Source organism: Salvelinus alpinus, chromosome 23 (genome assembly GCF_045679555.1).
Source record: "Salvelinus alpinus chromosome 23, SLU_Salpinus.1, whole genome shotgun sequence".
Taxonomy (NCBI): domain Eukaryota; kingdom Metazoa; phylum Chordata; class Actinopteri; order Salmoniformes; family Salmonidae; genus Salvelinus; species Salvelinus alpinus.
Genome location: NC_092108.1, coordinates 38,458,663 through 38,475,802, shown reverse-complemented (window position 1 = coordinate 38,475,802; position 17,140 = coordinate 38,458,663). Strand labels below are relative to the sequence as shown.

Here is a 17,140-nt window from a genome sequence, read left to right as displayed (position 1 = left end):
ACATTCTAAAGCGAATACTGGAACAATATTTCTCACAGCAAACGTGGGGAATGGTTAGAGGCGAGCGATGGAAAACTATTGTCGTATTGTTGGTTATTTTGTGATGTCATTAAAAATATTATAGAGGAAATACTGTAACTTGAAGGAAATACTGTAACTTGAAAGTATATACACTACATGTACGAAGTCTCCATCCTTTACGTTGTGCATGAAATATGAAAAGGATGAACGTGTTTTTGTTAAGATAGGGATGTGATTTTTGTAGCCATAAGAGATCATTTGTTTTCTATAAACTTTGCACAGTAAGTAGCCACGCCCCGAGTGAGATCAGAGTGTGTCAGCCTGACGGAACAGTCCCTTTCGACCAGAGTGCATAAAAGGATTGGTAAAGAAATTAACATTCAGACCAGAGAGGGGTGTAGCTACAGGTCACGTCCAAAGTGGTTTGAACGCTGAAATCTCAACACGAGGTAGAGACAATAATATCACTTCACGGACAATCACTGATACGGCTGATTAGCTGTCCTAAGTAAAGTTTTTAGAAAAGCGAATTGAAGTGGGACCATTCTACTACTCTTCAAACCATCCTGTTCTACAACTCTTCTCGAATCACCGTATTCTACTACTCTCATCACCCAATGGGAACCATCGACACGGCTGGCTAGCCTATCTTCAAATAATCATCTTCCAGAGCAAATGGAAGCAGAGTGCGCTCTGTTCTGTTCAGGACTACATGACGGGTCGCTGGATTCCAGGCGACGGCAGAGGAGAGCAACAGTAGAAGAGACTGGGGGGGGGGGGGCTTTTGGACAATCAGAGCATTACAAGCGTGCCGTGGAAAGGCCCAACCAAACCCTTTCAAAGAAGGCTTGGCTTACTCCAAACGGGCGGCGGTTCATGTGCAAAGTATATGATTACTGTGAGAGTAGTTTATAAATGTACCAAAGTATTATGTCTCTGTCCCTCTCTCGCCCTCTCCATGTCTTTTATAAAAAGCCACCATATTGTGTCAGTCCGCTAGGGACCTGTTTCTAATGTATTATGTGTGTATGTTTATCCTGTGTTATCATTTAGTTAGCTAGTAAATAAATAACTAAACCAATATGTGTAGTACTGAATCATACATAAGGCTGGGTTTATCGCAGATGCAAGAGATTACGACTGTTCAGAATGATGATATGATACGAGGTTAGGATGAACTGTTTTGACTCTTTGATGGACGTGATTTAATTCGGGTAACTCTTTAAACAATTGCTCTCGTGGTGCCCCAAATTCCTAATGAGTTAATTGTTACATGATTAATTTAATCGGTAACAATTAAACATAGTTAGTTGATTAGGTAAATAACATTCATCAGATTAATGAAAGGAAATTCATGACACCTACTAGGGAAGTAGATTAAGTACATCAACTCATTGTTTTGAAAATATACACCATCCACCTATAGTATGTTTCTGGTTATGGATGACCGTCCCTTGAACACTCTATTCTTATTTTATTTATCTGCCCTTGTTGAAGGGCTATTTATGTCCTCTTGTGCAGGTGTGATTGTGGCGTGCTGCTGTGCAGGAATATGTGTGATTGGCACCATCCTGTGGTCAAAAAGTGCAACTAAACTGCTCTTTATGATAGTGTCGCAGTTCTTATATTTTCCATGTTAAACATTCATGTTTTGTCTCTCTTTATATTTTCGGGATTCAAATGTGATCTTGAATATCGCTAACAAAGGGATAAATTATCTATTGTGGTCAGTGACGCACCCCTTTTGAAGGCAGAGCCCGCACCAAACATGCAGCCTCCTGATTGGCTGAGGAGATTGTCAATGAAAAAGGGCAGAGTTATCGGGAAACAAATATGGCTACCCTGTCTGTTGGAGAGCCTCAAGAGATGGAAGGTGAGTGATAATTTAAAATATTGCATCACAAATAGTTTTTCATGAGGGTGGTTAAATATATATTTACCTATTTATTATTGAACCCCCCCACAACTGCATGCTGCAGGGGATGTTATTTTGTGCTGCTTTGCCCTTCCCTCCGTGGACATGCTATCTAGCTAATGTTGTTAGCTAGCTTGTTTGTTAGCTAGCTACTGCCACTGCCACTGGTGGCGATGTCATTCAATAATAAGTTGTTTACGTTCGCTAGCATTTATCTAGCTACTATTACTAGCTAACATGTTTTTTCTGTACCTAGGTAAATGTCATCCTATGTTTTTTTGTAGTTAGCTAACATTAGCTATTTAACAAATATTGACCGACTCGTCCACTTAAAGCAAGTTAGCCTAGCAACTGAGTGTAGTTGAAGTGGGAACATCTCATGGTGATTGGTCTATCAAGCTACTCTACTAGCTGGTTGGTCGGCCCTTGCTGGCCAGTCAGCTAGCGTGGAAATGTTGCTTTCAATATTGTCGGATTCTTCCAACATCTAAAATCAAACTGTTAGACAGACACATACGAAAATAACCTTACTAGCTACTGTATATAGCTAACTTCAAAACAAGGTTTAGCTAAGTATGAACACGTTTCTACTTATGAACATGCTACTGATCAGCTAGCAGTAGTTTGCAGACAGCCATCCATAGAAAAGCAGGGCAGATCATGTGAGCCTGCTACATGGGCGCTTTAGTTTTCATGACTCATCCATAGCTACAACTGTGATAATGTTCAAACTACATTGAACTGACCCAGGCTGTTCCTTCCCATCTGTTCTGTGTGCAGTGGATCGGAAGGGAGAGTCAGAGGAGTCAGGAGATGATGATACCAGGAGGAAGAGCATCAACGGGGAGGTAGACCTGAACCAGCCTCCTGCCACAGGTGGGGCCTACCTGTACATGTCAAGGAGGCAGCTTCAATTTCCTAATTTAAAACTTAACTGAGAACCTACCTATGCAAGCTAGCTATTAATGGTTGATCACTTAATTTGCATGAAGTCTCTTTTGCATTAGTAGGTAATGTATTGATGTATTGTGACTTTATTTTCTACTTGTTTATGAATCAATGCTGTTTTTGTTTGCTACCTTATGTGAATTGAATGTGGGAAATGCGCTCTGCAAATTAAATATTATTATTATGTTATGCAAGTATACAGGGTAAGGTTATACTCAGGTATAGTGTCAAGTCATGCTCAGTTGGCACAAACTAAAAAAAAATATTTAGATGTGAATCTGACTGAAAGCAGGAAGCATCAGTGACTAGATCAATAAAAAATTGGTCAGATGAAGCAGATTTTAAGCTACAGGACTGTTTTGCTAGCACAGAGTGGAATATGTTCTGGGATTCCTCCGATGGCATTGAGGAGTACACCACATCAGTCATTGGCTTCATCAATAAGTGCATCGACGACATCGTCCCCACAGTGGCCGTACGTACATAGCCCAACCAGAAGCCACGGATTACAGGCAGCATCAGCACTGAGCTAAAGGCTAGAGCTGCCGCTTTCAAGGAGTGGGACTCTAACCCATTGTGTTATTGACTGTACGTTTGTTTATTCCATGTGTAACTCTGTTGTTTGTGTCGCTTTGCTTTATCTTAGCCAGGTCACAGTTGTAAATGAGAACTTGTTCTCAACTGGCCTACCTGGTGAAATAAAAAATTACCCTGAAGTTAATAGGAAATCCCACTATGCCCTCAGACAAACCATCAAGCGGGCAAAGGGTCAATACAGGACTAAGATCGCATCGTACTACACTGGCTCTGACGCTCGTCAGATGTGGCAGGGCTTGCAAACCATTACAGACTACAAAGGGAAGCACAGCCGAGAGCTGCCCAGTGACACGAGCATACCAGACAAGCAAAATTATTTTTATATTTTATTTAACCAGGTAGGCCAGTTGAGAACAACCACGACCTGCCCAAGATGAACTTCTATGCCCGCTTCGAGGCAAATAACACTGAAACATGCATAAGAGCACCATCTGTTCCGGACGACTGTACAATCACACTCTCCGCAGCCGATGTGAGTAAGACCTTTAAACAGGCCGCAGTGCCAGACGGATTACCAGGACGTGTACTCCGAGCATGCGCTGACCAACTGGCAAGTGTCTTCACTGACATGTTCAACTTCTCCCTGTCTGAGTCTGTAATACCAACATGTTTCAAGCAGACCACCATAGTCCCTGTGCCCAAGAACACTAAGTTAACCTGCCTAAATGACTACTGACCCGTAGCACTCACGTCTGTAGCCATGAAGTGCTTTGAAAGGCAGGTCATGGCTCACATCAACACCATTATCCCAGAAACCCTAGACCCACTCCAATTTGCATACCACCCCAACAGATCCACAGATGATGCAATCTCTATTGCACTCCACACTGCCCTTTCCCACCTGGACAAAAGGAACACCTATGTGAGAATGCTATTCATTGACTACAGCTCAGTGTTCAACACTATAGTGCCCTCAAAGCTCATCAATAAGCTAAGGACCCTGGGACTAAACACCTCCCTCTGCAACTGGATCCTGGACTTCCTCACAGGTGGTAATGGTAGGTAACATCCTGCCACGCTGATCCTCAACACAGGGGCCCCTCAGGTGTGTGTGTTTTGTCCCCTCCTGTACTCCCTGTTCACTCATGACTGCACGACTCCAACACCATTCAATTTGCAGATGACAACAGTGGGAGGCCCGATCACCGACAATGACGAGACACCCTATAGGGAGGAGGTCAGAGACCTGGCCATGTGGTGCTAGGACAACAACCTCTCCCTCAATATGATCAAGACAAAGGAGATGATTGTGGACTACAGGAAAAAAGAGGACCGAGCACGCCCCCATTCTCATCGGCGGGGCTGTATTGGGGCAGGTTGAGAGCTTCAAGTTCCTTGGTGTCCACTTCACCAACAAACTAACATGGTCCAAGCACCGACCGCAAGGCACTACAGAGGGTAGTGCGTACGGCCCAGTACGTCACTGGGGCCAAGCTTCTTGCCATCCAGGACCTCTATACCAAGCGGTGTCAGAGGAAGGCCCTACAAGTTGTCAACGACTCCAGCCACCCTAGTCGTCATAGACTGTCCTCTCTGCTACCGCATGGCAGCGGTACCGGAGCTCAAAGTCTAGGTCCAAGAGGCTTCTAAACAGCTTCTACTCCCAAGCCATAAGTCTGCTGAACACCTAATCAAATTGCTACTCCGACTTTTTGCATTGCTCCCCCACCCCCTCTTTACACCGCTTCTACTCTGTTGTCATCTATACATAGTCACTTCAATAACTCTACCTACATGTACATACTACCTCAACTAACTGGTGACCCCGCACATTGACTCTGTACTGGTACCGCCCTGTATATAGTTTTGCTATTGTTTTACTGCTGCGCTTTAATTAGTTGTTACTTTCATCTTAATCTTATGTGTATATTTTTTTAAACTACAATGTTGGTTGGGGGCTTGTAAGTAAGCATTTCACTGTTGTATTAGACGCATGTGACGAATACAATTTGATTTGAGAACATTTTGTACTGTTGTAGCTAGTACATGCTACTCCTAGTTAGGCCTAGATGCTGTGTTACAAATCACTTCTTGAAATGTCTTTCTCTTTGTACACAGTTAAAGAAGAGTCTCCCGTTGATATGGATACCATAACCTTGGACCCAGACGAAGAGGTGATGGAGGGATGGGAATTAGTGTTGCCATAACAATTATAAATGTTGTTCCAATTTAGTTCTCTACCTAACACACCTACCTCTCTTCACAGGATGTTGATCTTGTCCACTGTAGGATTGGGAAGATTGAGGGATTGGAGGTGTTGAGGAAGGCTAAGGTCAGTAGGTTGACTACTGTCAGACCTTCACCCATACAGTATTATTTTTAAAAACATCATAATGCTATTTATAGAAAACAAAGATGACAATCACTCTGGAGTAAAGGAGACTGTCTGCACAAACAGAATGACTAGATTAACTAATGCTAAATGTTTGCGTGTCTCCAGACGCTCTCTCTAAGGCAGAACCTGATCAAAAACATTGAGAACCTGGAGACGTTAGTGACTCTGAAGGAGCTGGATCTCTACGACAACCAAATCCGCAAACTTGAGAACCTGCAGACCCTCACAGAACTGGAGTGAGTCTGACCCATACAGTACCAGTCAAAAGTGTAGACACACCTACTCATTCCAGGGTTTTTCTTTATTTTTACTATTTTCTACGTTGCAGAATAATACTGAAGAAATCAAAATGGCCACCCTTTGCCTTGACAGCTTTGCACCCTCTTGGCATTCTCTCAATCAGCTTAATGAGGTAGTCACCTGGAATGTATTTCAATTAACAGTTGTGCCTTGTTAATTTGTGGAATTTCTTTCCTTAATGCGTTTGAGCCAATCAGTTGTGTTGTGACATGATAGGGGTGGTATACAGAAGATAGCTCTATTTGGTAAAATACCAAGTCTATATTATGCCAAGAACAGCTCAAATAAGCAAAGAGAAACGACAGTCCGTCATTACTTTAAGACATGAAGGTCATTCAATCCTGAAAATTTCAAGAACTTTGAAAGTTTCTTCAGTTGCAGTCGCAAAAACCATCAAGCGCTATGATGAAGGACCGCCACAGGAAAGGAAGACCCAGAGTTACCTCTGCTGCAGAGGATAAGTTCCTCAGAAATTGCAGCCCAAATAAATGCTTCAGAGTTCAAGTAACAGACATCTCAACATCAACTGGTCAGAGGGGACTGCGTGAATCTGTCCTTCATAGTCCAATTGCTGCAAAGAAACCACTACTAAAGGACACCAAGAAGAAGAGACTTGCTTGGGCCAAGAAACATGAGCAATGGACGTTAGACCAGTGGAAATCTGTCCTTTGGTCTGAGTCCAAATTTGAGATTTTTGGTTCCAACCCCCGTGTGAACGAATTATCTCGTGTGGTTCCCACCGTGAAACATCGAGGAGGAGGTGTGATGGTGTGTGGTGCTTTTGTGGTGACACTGTCTGGGATTTATTTAGAATTCAAAGCACACTTAACCAGCATGGCTACCACAGCATTCTGCAGCGATACGCCATCCCATTTAGTTTGCGCTTAGTGAAACAATGACCCAAAATACACCTCCAGGGTGTGTAAGGACTATTTGACCAAAAAGGAGAGTGATGGAATGCTGCATCAGATGATCTGGCCTCCACAATCACCTGACCTCAACCCAATTGAGATGGTTTGGGATGAGTTGGACTGCAGAGTGAAGGAAAATCAGCCAACAAGTGCTCAGCATATGTGGGAACTCCTTCAAGACAGTTGGAAAAGCATTCCTCACGAAGCTGGTTGAGAGAGAATGCCAAGAGTGTTTTAAAGCTGTCATCAAGGCAAAGGGTGTCTACTTTGAAGAATCTCAAATATATTCTGATTTAACACTTGTTAGGTTACTACATGATTCAGTATGTGTTATTTCATAGTTCTGGTGTCTTCACTATTATTCTACAATGTAGGTTTGTCCAAATTTTTGACTGGTACTGTACATAAATGCATGCATACACACCAGTGTTTCCCTTCCTATCAGCTGACCTTGCAGTTGCCTCGATGACCAGCTTTTACTAACCATTAAGTGCATTCCTCTTCTCAGTTACACTGACAGAACTGAATTAACTTTGTTACTCCATGTGCTATTTTGCACAAAATGTTTCCTCTGTAAAGTTGAATTAAACCTGAATGTATTTTGACTCTGATCTCCAGCCAGCTGGACGTGTCCTTCAATCTGCTGAGGAAGGTGGAGGGTCTGGAGCGTCTGACGGGGCTGAAGAAGCTATTCCTGCTGCACAACAAGATCAGTCACATCGCCAACTTGGACCATCTCACCGGCCTGGAGATGCTGGAGCTGGGCTCTAACCGCATACGGGTGAGACAGAGGCCAAGGGTCAGGGGTTACAGGGCATGTGCGACCAATTACATATGCTTAGAATTTGTATGCAGAGATGAAAACTCATTGCTTTTTGGCGATTATTCACAGTTTTGGGGGGGGAAATACTGTTGGTCTTTTTGTCATATCAAAATCGTTGACTAAGCACAGAATGCATCTCTGTGTTCTACAAATAGAATATCAAACACAGTGTGATGTCATATCACAATGAGTGCCTCATCCAATAATCATGTGACAGCTGTGATCTTCCCGCCGCATCCCCTACCAGCCATTACTCACCTGCTTCTCTCTGTCCGTTCTTTCTGCAAATCTCCATCAGCTTTTAAAATGTACAGTGCCTTTAGAACGCATTCACACCCCTTGACTTCTTCCACATTTTCTGTTACAAAGTGGTATTTAATTGTATTTTGTTTTGGTCAATGATCTACACGATTGTAACAATTGTAAAGAAATCATGAAAAATAGAACACTAATATATCTTGATTTAGATAAGTAGTCAATACATGTTAGGAATACATATGGCAAAACTGTAACTAGGCCACTCAGGAACATTCAATGTGGTCTTGGTAAGCAACTCCAGTGTATATTTAGCCTTGTACTTTAGGTTGTCCTGCTGAAAGGTGAACTCATCTCCCAGTGTCTGTTGGAAAGCAGACTGAACCAGATTTTACTCTAGGAGTTTGCCTGTGCTTAGATCTATTCCGTTTATTTTATCATAAACTCCCTAGTCCTTGCCAATGACAAGCATACCCATAACATAATGCAGCCACCACCATGCTTCAAAATATATATTAAAATATTTTATTTTATTTTATTTAACTAGGCAAGTCAATTAAGAACAAATTCTTATTTACAATGACGGCCTACCGGGGAACAGTGAACACTTGTTCATTGGCAGAACGACAGATTTTTACCTTGTCAGCTCGGGGATTCGATCCAGCAAACTTTTGGTTACTGGCCCTACGCTCTAACCACTAGGCTACCTGCCACCCCAAAACAATTGACAGCGGTGGGATTGAATATGAAGTGTGGTACTCAGTGATGTGTTGTGGATTTGCCCCAAACATAGCGCTTTGTATTCAGGACATAAAGTTAATTTCTTTGCCACATTTTTTGCAGTTTTACTTTAGTGCCTTATTGCAAACAGAATGCATGTTTTGGAATGTTTTATTCCGCTTCATTCTTTTTACTCTGTCAATTAGGTTAGTATTGTGGAGTAAGTACAATGTTGTTGATCTGTCCTCTATTATTCTCTTATCAAAGCCATTAAACTCAGCCATTCTGTTTTAAAGTCACCATTGGCCTCATGGTGAAATCCCTGAGCGGTTTCCTTCCTCTCCTGCAACTGAGTTAGGAAGGACACCTGTATCTTTGTAGTGACTGGGTGTATTGATTCACCACCCAAAGTGTAATGAATAACTTCACCATGCTGAACAGGACGTTCAATGTGTGCAATGTTGTGAGGCATTGGAAAACCTCCCTGGTCTTTGGTTGAATTTTACTGCTCGACTGAGGGACCTTACAATTATCTGTATGTGTGGGGTACAGAGATGAGGTAGTCAGTCAAAAATCATGTAAAACACTTATTGCACATAGAGTCCATGCTACTTATTATGTGACTTGTCTGCTTTTTTTGTAAAAGCTTAACATTTAAATATCCCCTTTGAGCATGTAAGTTATTAATTACACTTCGGATGGCATCCTTCCTAACTCAGTTGCCGTAACGGAAGGAAACCGCTTAGGGATTTCACCATGAGGCCAATGGTGACTTTTAAAACAGAATGGCTGAGTTTAATGGCTGTGATAGGACAAAATTGATGATGGTTCAACAACATTGTAGTTACTCCACAATACTAATCTAAATGAGTAAAAAGAAAAAAATATTCTAAAACATGCATCCTTTTTACAATAAGGCACTAAACTGCAAGAAATGTGGCAAAGAAATTAACTTCATGTCCTGAATACAAAGCGTCATGTTTGGGGCACATCCCTTAGCACCAGTCTTTATATTTTCCATCGTGGTGGCTGAATCATGTTATGGGTATGCATGTCATCGGCAAGGACTGGAGAGTGTTTTATGATAAAAAGCAATGGAATAGAGCTAAGCACAGGCAAAATCCTAGAGGAAAATCTTGGTTCGGTCTGCTTTCCAACAGACACTGGGCGATTAATTCAACTTTTCAGTAGGACAATAGCCTAAAACACATGGCCAAATTTACACTGTGGCCTGGTTTTATTCGGTACACCACCTCGTTCACGAAAATTGATTGCTCCTATAGTCACGTGGCCATGGCTTGCAATCGAACGTTAGAATTGGCAAAACGAATGACCTAAGCGACTTTGAACGTGGTATGATCATCGGTGCCAGGCCCGCAGGATCCAGTATCTCAAACGGCCGCACTTCTGGGCTTTTCATGCACGACAATGTCGAGGGTTTGCCGAGAATAGTGCAACACAAACATCCAGTCAGCGGCGGTCCTGTGGGCAAACACAGCTCAACAGTGGTGTGTAGAACGGCATCTCGGCTTGCACAACTTGTTGAACCTTGTCACGGATGGGCTGTTACGACCACACCGGGTTCAACTCCTGTCAGCTAAAAACAGGAAGAAGGGGCTCCAGTGGGCACGCGATGACCAACACTGGACAATTTGAGTGGAAAAACATCTCCTGGTCCGACGAATCCCGGTTTGTTTTGCGACATGCAGATGCGAGAGTCAAGATTTGGTGTAAGCAGCATGAGTCCATGGACCCATCCTGCCTGTTGTCAACGGTACAGGCTCGTGGCTGTGGTGAATTGGTGTGTGGAATGTTTTCCTGGCACAAGTTAAGTCCCTTGATACCAATTGAGCAACGATTTGAACGCTGTGTCCCAACGTATTCCGGGCTGATCTGGCTGCAAAGGGTCCGACACGGTACTAAATGGGTGTACCTAATAAATTGGAGTTGCTTCCCAAACCAACATTGAATGTTCCTGAGTGGCCTAATTAAAATGTTGACTTAAACCGGCTTAAATCTATGGCAAGACTTCAACAACCAACTTGACAGACCTTAAAGAATTGTAAAAATAATAATTTGCAAATATTGTACAATCCAGGTGTGCAAAGCTTTAAGACTTACCCAGAAAGACTCACAGCTGTAATCGCTGCCCAAGGTGATTCTATGTATTGACTCGGGGTTGAATACTTATCCAATCAAGATATTCGTATTTTTCATTCCACTTTTATTTATTTTTTTAAATAAATCTTTCACTTTGACAGGGTATTTTGTAGATAATTTAATCGCACTTTGTTCAATTACAATGTGGGAAAAGTCTCTAGGGGTGTCACTTGTTAAATCCACCTCAGAGTAGCTGTCCCCAGTCCACCTGGCCTTGCTGCTGTCCCAGTTTCAACTGTTCTGCCTGCGGTTATGGAACCCCTACCTGTCCCAGACCTGCTGTTTTCAACTCTTAAATTATCGGCTATGAAAAGCCAACTGAAATTTATTCCTGATTATTATTTGACCATGCTTGTCATTTATGAACATTTTGAACATCTTGGCCATGTTCTGTTATAATCTCCACCCGGCACAGCCAGAAGAGGACTGGCCACCCCTCATAGCCTGGTTCCTCTCTAGGTTTCTTCCTAGGTTTTGGCCTTTCTAGGGAGTTTTTCCTAGCCACCGTGCTTCTACACCTGCATTGCTTGCTGTTTGGGGTTTTAGGCTGGGTTTTTTGTACAGCACTTCGAGATATTAGCTGATGTACGAAGGGCTATATAAAATAAACTTGATTGATTGAGTAGACGAAGGGGAGGAGATGGGTTAAAGAAGGATTTTTAAGCCTTGTGACAATTGAGACATGAATTGTTTGTGTACAATTCAGAGGGTGAATGGGCAAGACCACAAGAGTTAGGTGCCTTTTGAATGGGGTATGGTAGTAGGTGCCCTGCGCACCAGTTTGTGTGAAGATCTGCAATGCTGTTGGGTTTTTCACGCTCAACAGTTTGTCGTGTGTATCAAGAATGGTCCACCACCTAAAGGACATTCAGCCAACTTGACACAATTGTGGGAAGCATTGGAGTCAACATGTGCCAGCGTCCCTGTGGGACACTTTCGACACCTTGTAGAGTCCATACCCAGATGAATTGAGGCTGTTCTGAGGTGGTGTGCAGCTCAATATTAGGAAGGTGTTCTTAATGTTTTTTTACACTTATGCTCTGCTTACTCCAAATCTACACGTCTCTCAATTGGCAGCCACTTGGAACAGAAAGAGTCATTGTTGCCGCAAAGACTTGATTGATCTGACGCGTGTGTGTGGCTTTTTGTGTGTTTCCAGGTAATTGAGAATTTGGACTCGCTGTCCTCTTTGACGAGTCTGTTTCTGGGCACCAACAAGATCACGCAGTTTCAGCATCTGGAGGGCCTACACAATCTGACAGTCCTTAGCATCCAGGTACACAAAAACACAGTGGCTTAATAGTGTGTGTGACTTCCTCAGTCTTCAGTTTTGTGTTCAGTGGGACAACGAGTCATAGACTGCAGCATTCCTAACACGCAAATGCTTGTGTTTAGTGACCCTACTCAGTAGCAAGTACATCTACTCATGAAGACGGTACAATATTGAAGACAAGTGGATGTTGTGTTGTCGTCTTTCCTCCAGAGTAACCGCATCACCAAGATGGAGGGTCTGCAGGGTCTGGTCAACCTGAAGGAGCTCTACCTGAGTCACAATGGCATCGAGGTCATCGAGGGCCTGGAGAACAACGTGAGTCAACGGCAACCTGCACAACTGTAGGGCCATGCACGTTGCCATGGCGACCAATAAAATTAGAGCAGGAATGCAATATTTATGGATCCCTAATGAAGTAATGTGGTGGGAGTCTGCTAGATGACTTGATGTAAATGTTTAGCGGCTTCACTGCAGGTAGATTATACAATGTATGTTTGGTTTTTTTTAATCTAAAAATAATAATGTGCGATTTACATGGGGTGGGGGGGTGTCTAAGGCACTGCATCTCGGTGCTAGAGGCGTCATTATAGACACCCTGGTTTGAATCCAGGCTGTATGGCAAACGGCCGTGATTGTGTGCCGCCCTATGGGACTTCCAATTGGCCCAGCATTGTCTGTGTTTGGCCGTTGTAGGCGTCATTGTAAATAAGAATTTGTTCTTTACTGACTTGCCTAGTTAAAGAAAAATAAATGAACATGTTGAAGTCGGAAGTTTACATACACTTAGGTTGGAGTCATTAAAACTCGTTTTAACCACTCCACACGTTTTTTGTTAACAAACTATAGTTTTGGCAAGTCGGTTAGGACATCTACTTTGTGCATGACACAAGTCATTCTTCAAACAATTGTCTACAGACAGATTATTTCACTTATAATTCACTGTATCACAATTCCAGTGGGTCAGAAGTTTATGTACACTAAGTCGACTGTACCTTTTTAAACAGCTTGGAAAATTCCAGAAAATGATGTCATGGCTTCTGATCATTTGAGTCAATTAGAGGTGTACCTGTGGATGTATTTCAAGACCTACCTTCAAACTCAGTGCCTCTTTGCTTGACATCATGTGAAAATCCAAAGAAATCAGCCAAGACCTCAGAAAAAGAACTGTAGACCTCCACAAGTCTGGTTCATCCTTGGGAGCAATTTCCAAATGCCTAAAGGTACCACGTTCATCTGTACAAACAATAGTACGCAAGTATAAACACCATGGGACCACGCAGCCGTCATACCGCTCAGGAAGGAGACGCGTTCTGTCTCCTAGAGATGAACGTACTTTGGTGCAAATCAATCTCAGAACAACAGCAAAGGACCTTGTGAAGATGCTGGAGGAAACGGGTACAAAGGTATCTATATCCACAGTAAAACGAGTCCAATATCGTCATAACCTGAAATGCCGCTCAGCAAGGAAGAAGCCACTGCTCCAAAACCACAATAAAAAAATAAAAACAGACTACGGTTTGCAACTGCACATGGGAACAAAGATAGTAGTTTTGGAGAAATGTCTGATGATAGAAAAATAGAACTGTTTGGCCATAATGACCATTGTTATGTTTGGAGGAAAAAGGGGGAGGCTTACAAGCCGAAAAACACCATCCCAACCGTGAAGCACGGTGGTGGCAGCATCATGTTGTGGGGGTGCTTTGCTGCAGGAGGCACTGGTGCACTTCAAAAATAGATGGGATCATGAGGTAGGAAAAATATGTGGGTATATTGAAGCAACATCTAAAGACATCAGTCAGGAAGTTAAAGCTTGGTCGCAAATGGGTCTTCCAAATGGACAATGACCCCAAGCATACTTCCAAAGTTGTGGCAAAATGGCTTAAGGACAACAAAGTCTAGGTATTGGAGTGGCCATCACAAAGCCCTGACCTCAATCCCATAGAACATTTTTGGGCAGAATTGAAAAAGTGTGCGAGCATGGAGGCCTACAAACCTGACTCGGTTATACCAGCTCTGTCAGGAGGAATGAGACAAAATTCACCCAACTTATTGTGGAAGGCTACCCAAAACATTTGACCCAAGTTAAACAATTTAAAGGCAATGCTACCAAATACTAATTGAGTGCATGTAAAATTCTGACCCACTGGGAATGTGATGAAAGAAATAAAATGAAATAAATCATTCTCTCTACTATTATTCTGACATTTCACATTCTTAAAATAAAGTGGTGATCCTAACTGACCTAAGACAGGGACTTTTTACTAGGATTAAATGTCAGGAATTGTGAAAAACTGAGTTTACATACACCTTAGCCAAATACATTAACTTCTGACTTCAACTGTAGTTATTGTAAAATTATGACTTAACATGTCTGCACACTAGTTTAATAGCAAGTACTTGAAAATATTTAAAGTAGTGACTCAATTTATGCTATTTGTCCATATACAGAAAAAGCTGACAACTCTGGACATCGCAGCCAACCGGGTGAAGAAAATTGAAAACATCAGCCATTTAACAGACCTACAGGAATTCTGGGTAAGAGGGAAGGAGAGATTGAAAGGAGGGATGTAGCATGGATGAGTCATTTTTTAAAGTAAATCACTGTCAGTTGTTCGAGAAATACATATGTCCAAGGCTGCAGATTGGGAAGTTATGTCATATATGAAATCTCTACCCCCCCCCCCAGATGAATGATAATCAGATAGAGAACTGGTCAGATCTGGATGAGCTGAAGAGCTCCAAAGCCCTGGAGACGGTGTACCTGGAGAGGAACCCCTTACAGAAGGACCCCCAATACCGCAGGAAGATCATGCTGGCGCTGCCCACCGTACGCCAGATCGATGCCACCTTCATCCGCTTCTAACCGGCCCACGCCCGCCGTGCCACGACACATCTCGTACCCCCACCTCAGTGTCCCCCACCTCCCACTCACCGTCCTTCCCCTGCAACTGCAAAATGGATCTCCGCTCACTGCACTAATTCACCACAGACACATACTGATACACACAGACAAGGGTTCCCTTCGTATAACACGTATACTTAAACACACACATTCTGACCATCACTTTTCTCCTTAACCTCTCTCGCACACAAACACGTGCACGCACGCATGTACACACTCACTCACCACCTGACCTATGCTATTGTGTGAACGCTTATTAATTTATTCCCAGAATTGGACTGGAAATGGGCTGGGAGGAGTGGGGGCTGCAGGGATGTCAAAAAGACCCCATCTTTCCCCACTGCCCCCCCCTTTCCTTTTGCATGTGGAGTAGGGAACGACTGCCCTGCCTGATTGGCCTTTGTCTGTATGATAAGAAAAGAAGGCAGGCTGTTTTCTCTTTGTTATTGAAATTGCACTGCACCTGGCGGAGAGGGGGATGAGTGGTCATGGGAGTGTTTGTCTTTTTTTTTTTTAGGAAGGTCTACTACACTCAACAGATATCAAAGTCTTATTTTTTTTATATTAAAGAATATAAAATGATCAAATGTGTAAAAAAATATATATAATGTTGGCGTATGATACTTAGTGTTTGCCATAGGGATATTTAGAGCATCATAACACTGGACTGCTTGCATACTGCAGCTGCATTACAGACACTGTCTCGTGCACGTGGTATCTTGTTCAAAGTGAAGGATTGAACTTAATTCACGCCCTGTCACATCAAAGAAGCGCTCTCTTTGTGCTCGATCTGAAACTGGTCTGTCTCAGGCCAATAAGGCAAATGTTCTGAATGCATTGTCACCCGAAGGAACAGACCAGGTTTTTTTTCATTGATTTCTTATAAAACATATTTGTTTTGAATGGTAATCCTTCGGTGAACATCCCCAGGAGATCGTCTGCTTTTGATTGTAAATAATCAAATTCTCTTAGACTGACTCAACATCCTAATTCAAATGAATCTGCAGTCTGAGCTGTTAATCCATATGTCAATCATGCTGCTGTGAAATGCAACTAACATTCAGTGATGGTGGTATTCAGCACTTCTTTCTTTTCAGGCCATGTCCCTCAAATGTTTTGAGATAATGTAAAGAAAAATATGACAATCTGTTATATTTCTAAGTCAATAGCCCATGCATATACATGTATGGAGTCACCTACAGTTGTACACTTACAGGGAAAGTTTAACCGAAGTGAACCGTGTTTGTGAACAGAAATGGGCTCCTATGACATATTGACCTGGATCAGTGGAGTGTGTCTGAGTGAAGGTATGGAGTGTGTTTGTGGTGTAAACCACTTTCAACCACAATCCTCAGGACCTTACTATTGCTAATCAATGGACCAACGGCCTCAGAATTTGCCCCTAACCACAGATTTAGGATCAGTTAACCCTTCTGTACCCCCAATCAGATTTGAACTTTAATAGTGTAATGACCCTGTATCAGTGGTTAGGGGAAAATGTATATTCCCACCTGGAGAGCAAAAGGTGACCCATACAACTGGGGCTTATTCAAGAGGGTGCAACATTTTAGAATGTTACAGATAAAAATGCAATGTATAGAATTTCAACTATTGACTCCTCCCTTTGCCAGACAAGTTGGCAGTTCTATACATGACTTTTGTATCTGCCCCACTAGTCCCTGTCCCTCAGATGGGTTCATAAAACAATGCCACACAACTCACTTGTATTTTTTGCCTTGTTTTTAGTTAAGCTTGGTAGACTGTTCTTGAACTGAATGTATTATAAAAGATGAAATAATAAAGTTACATAAATTACATGTCTCCCCTCACAAATGCTTACACCACTAAACTGACATTAGGAAATAGATTGAAAGCTACTATTGCATGCACTGTATAAATTAGATTACATGTATTGACTAAAACTGCTGTACTATTGTGAATACTGTGAAGAGAAGAAAAGATAACAGTATCACTTGAAAG

The 17,140-nt window shown here is 42.4% G+C and overlaps 1 protein-coding gene across 1 annotated transcript; it reads left to right on the top strand.

Annotated features, from left to right (window-relative positions):
- Positions 1 to 1,761: 1,761 nt before the first annotated feature.
- Positions 1,762 to 16,975, top strand: LOC139550925 (protein phosphatase 1 regulatory subunit 7). Its single transcript, XM_071362196.1, has 10 exons — positions 1,762 to 1,894; positions 2,717 to 2,812; positions 5,540 to 5,595; positions 5,688 to 5,753; positions 5,922 to 6,052; positions 7,646 to 7,808; positions 12,145 to 12,261; positions 12,469 to 12,573; positions 14,707 to 14,793; positions 14,945 to 16,975. The coding sequence occupies exons 1-10, from the start codon at positions 1,855 to 1,857 to the stop codon at positions 15,119 to 15,121; spliced, it is 1,038 nt and encodes a 345-aa protein (XP_071218297.1). The 5' UTR covers positions 1,762 to 1,854; the 3' UTR covers positions 15,122 to 16,975.
- Positions 16,976 to 17,140: the final 165 nt, after the last annotated feature.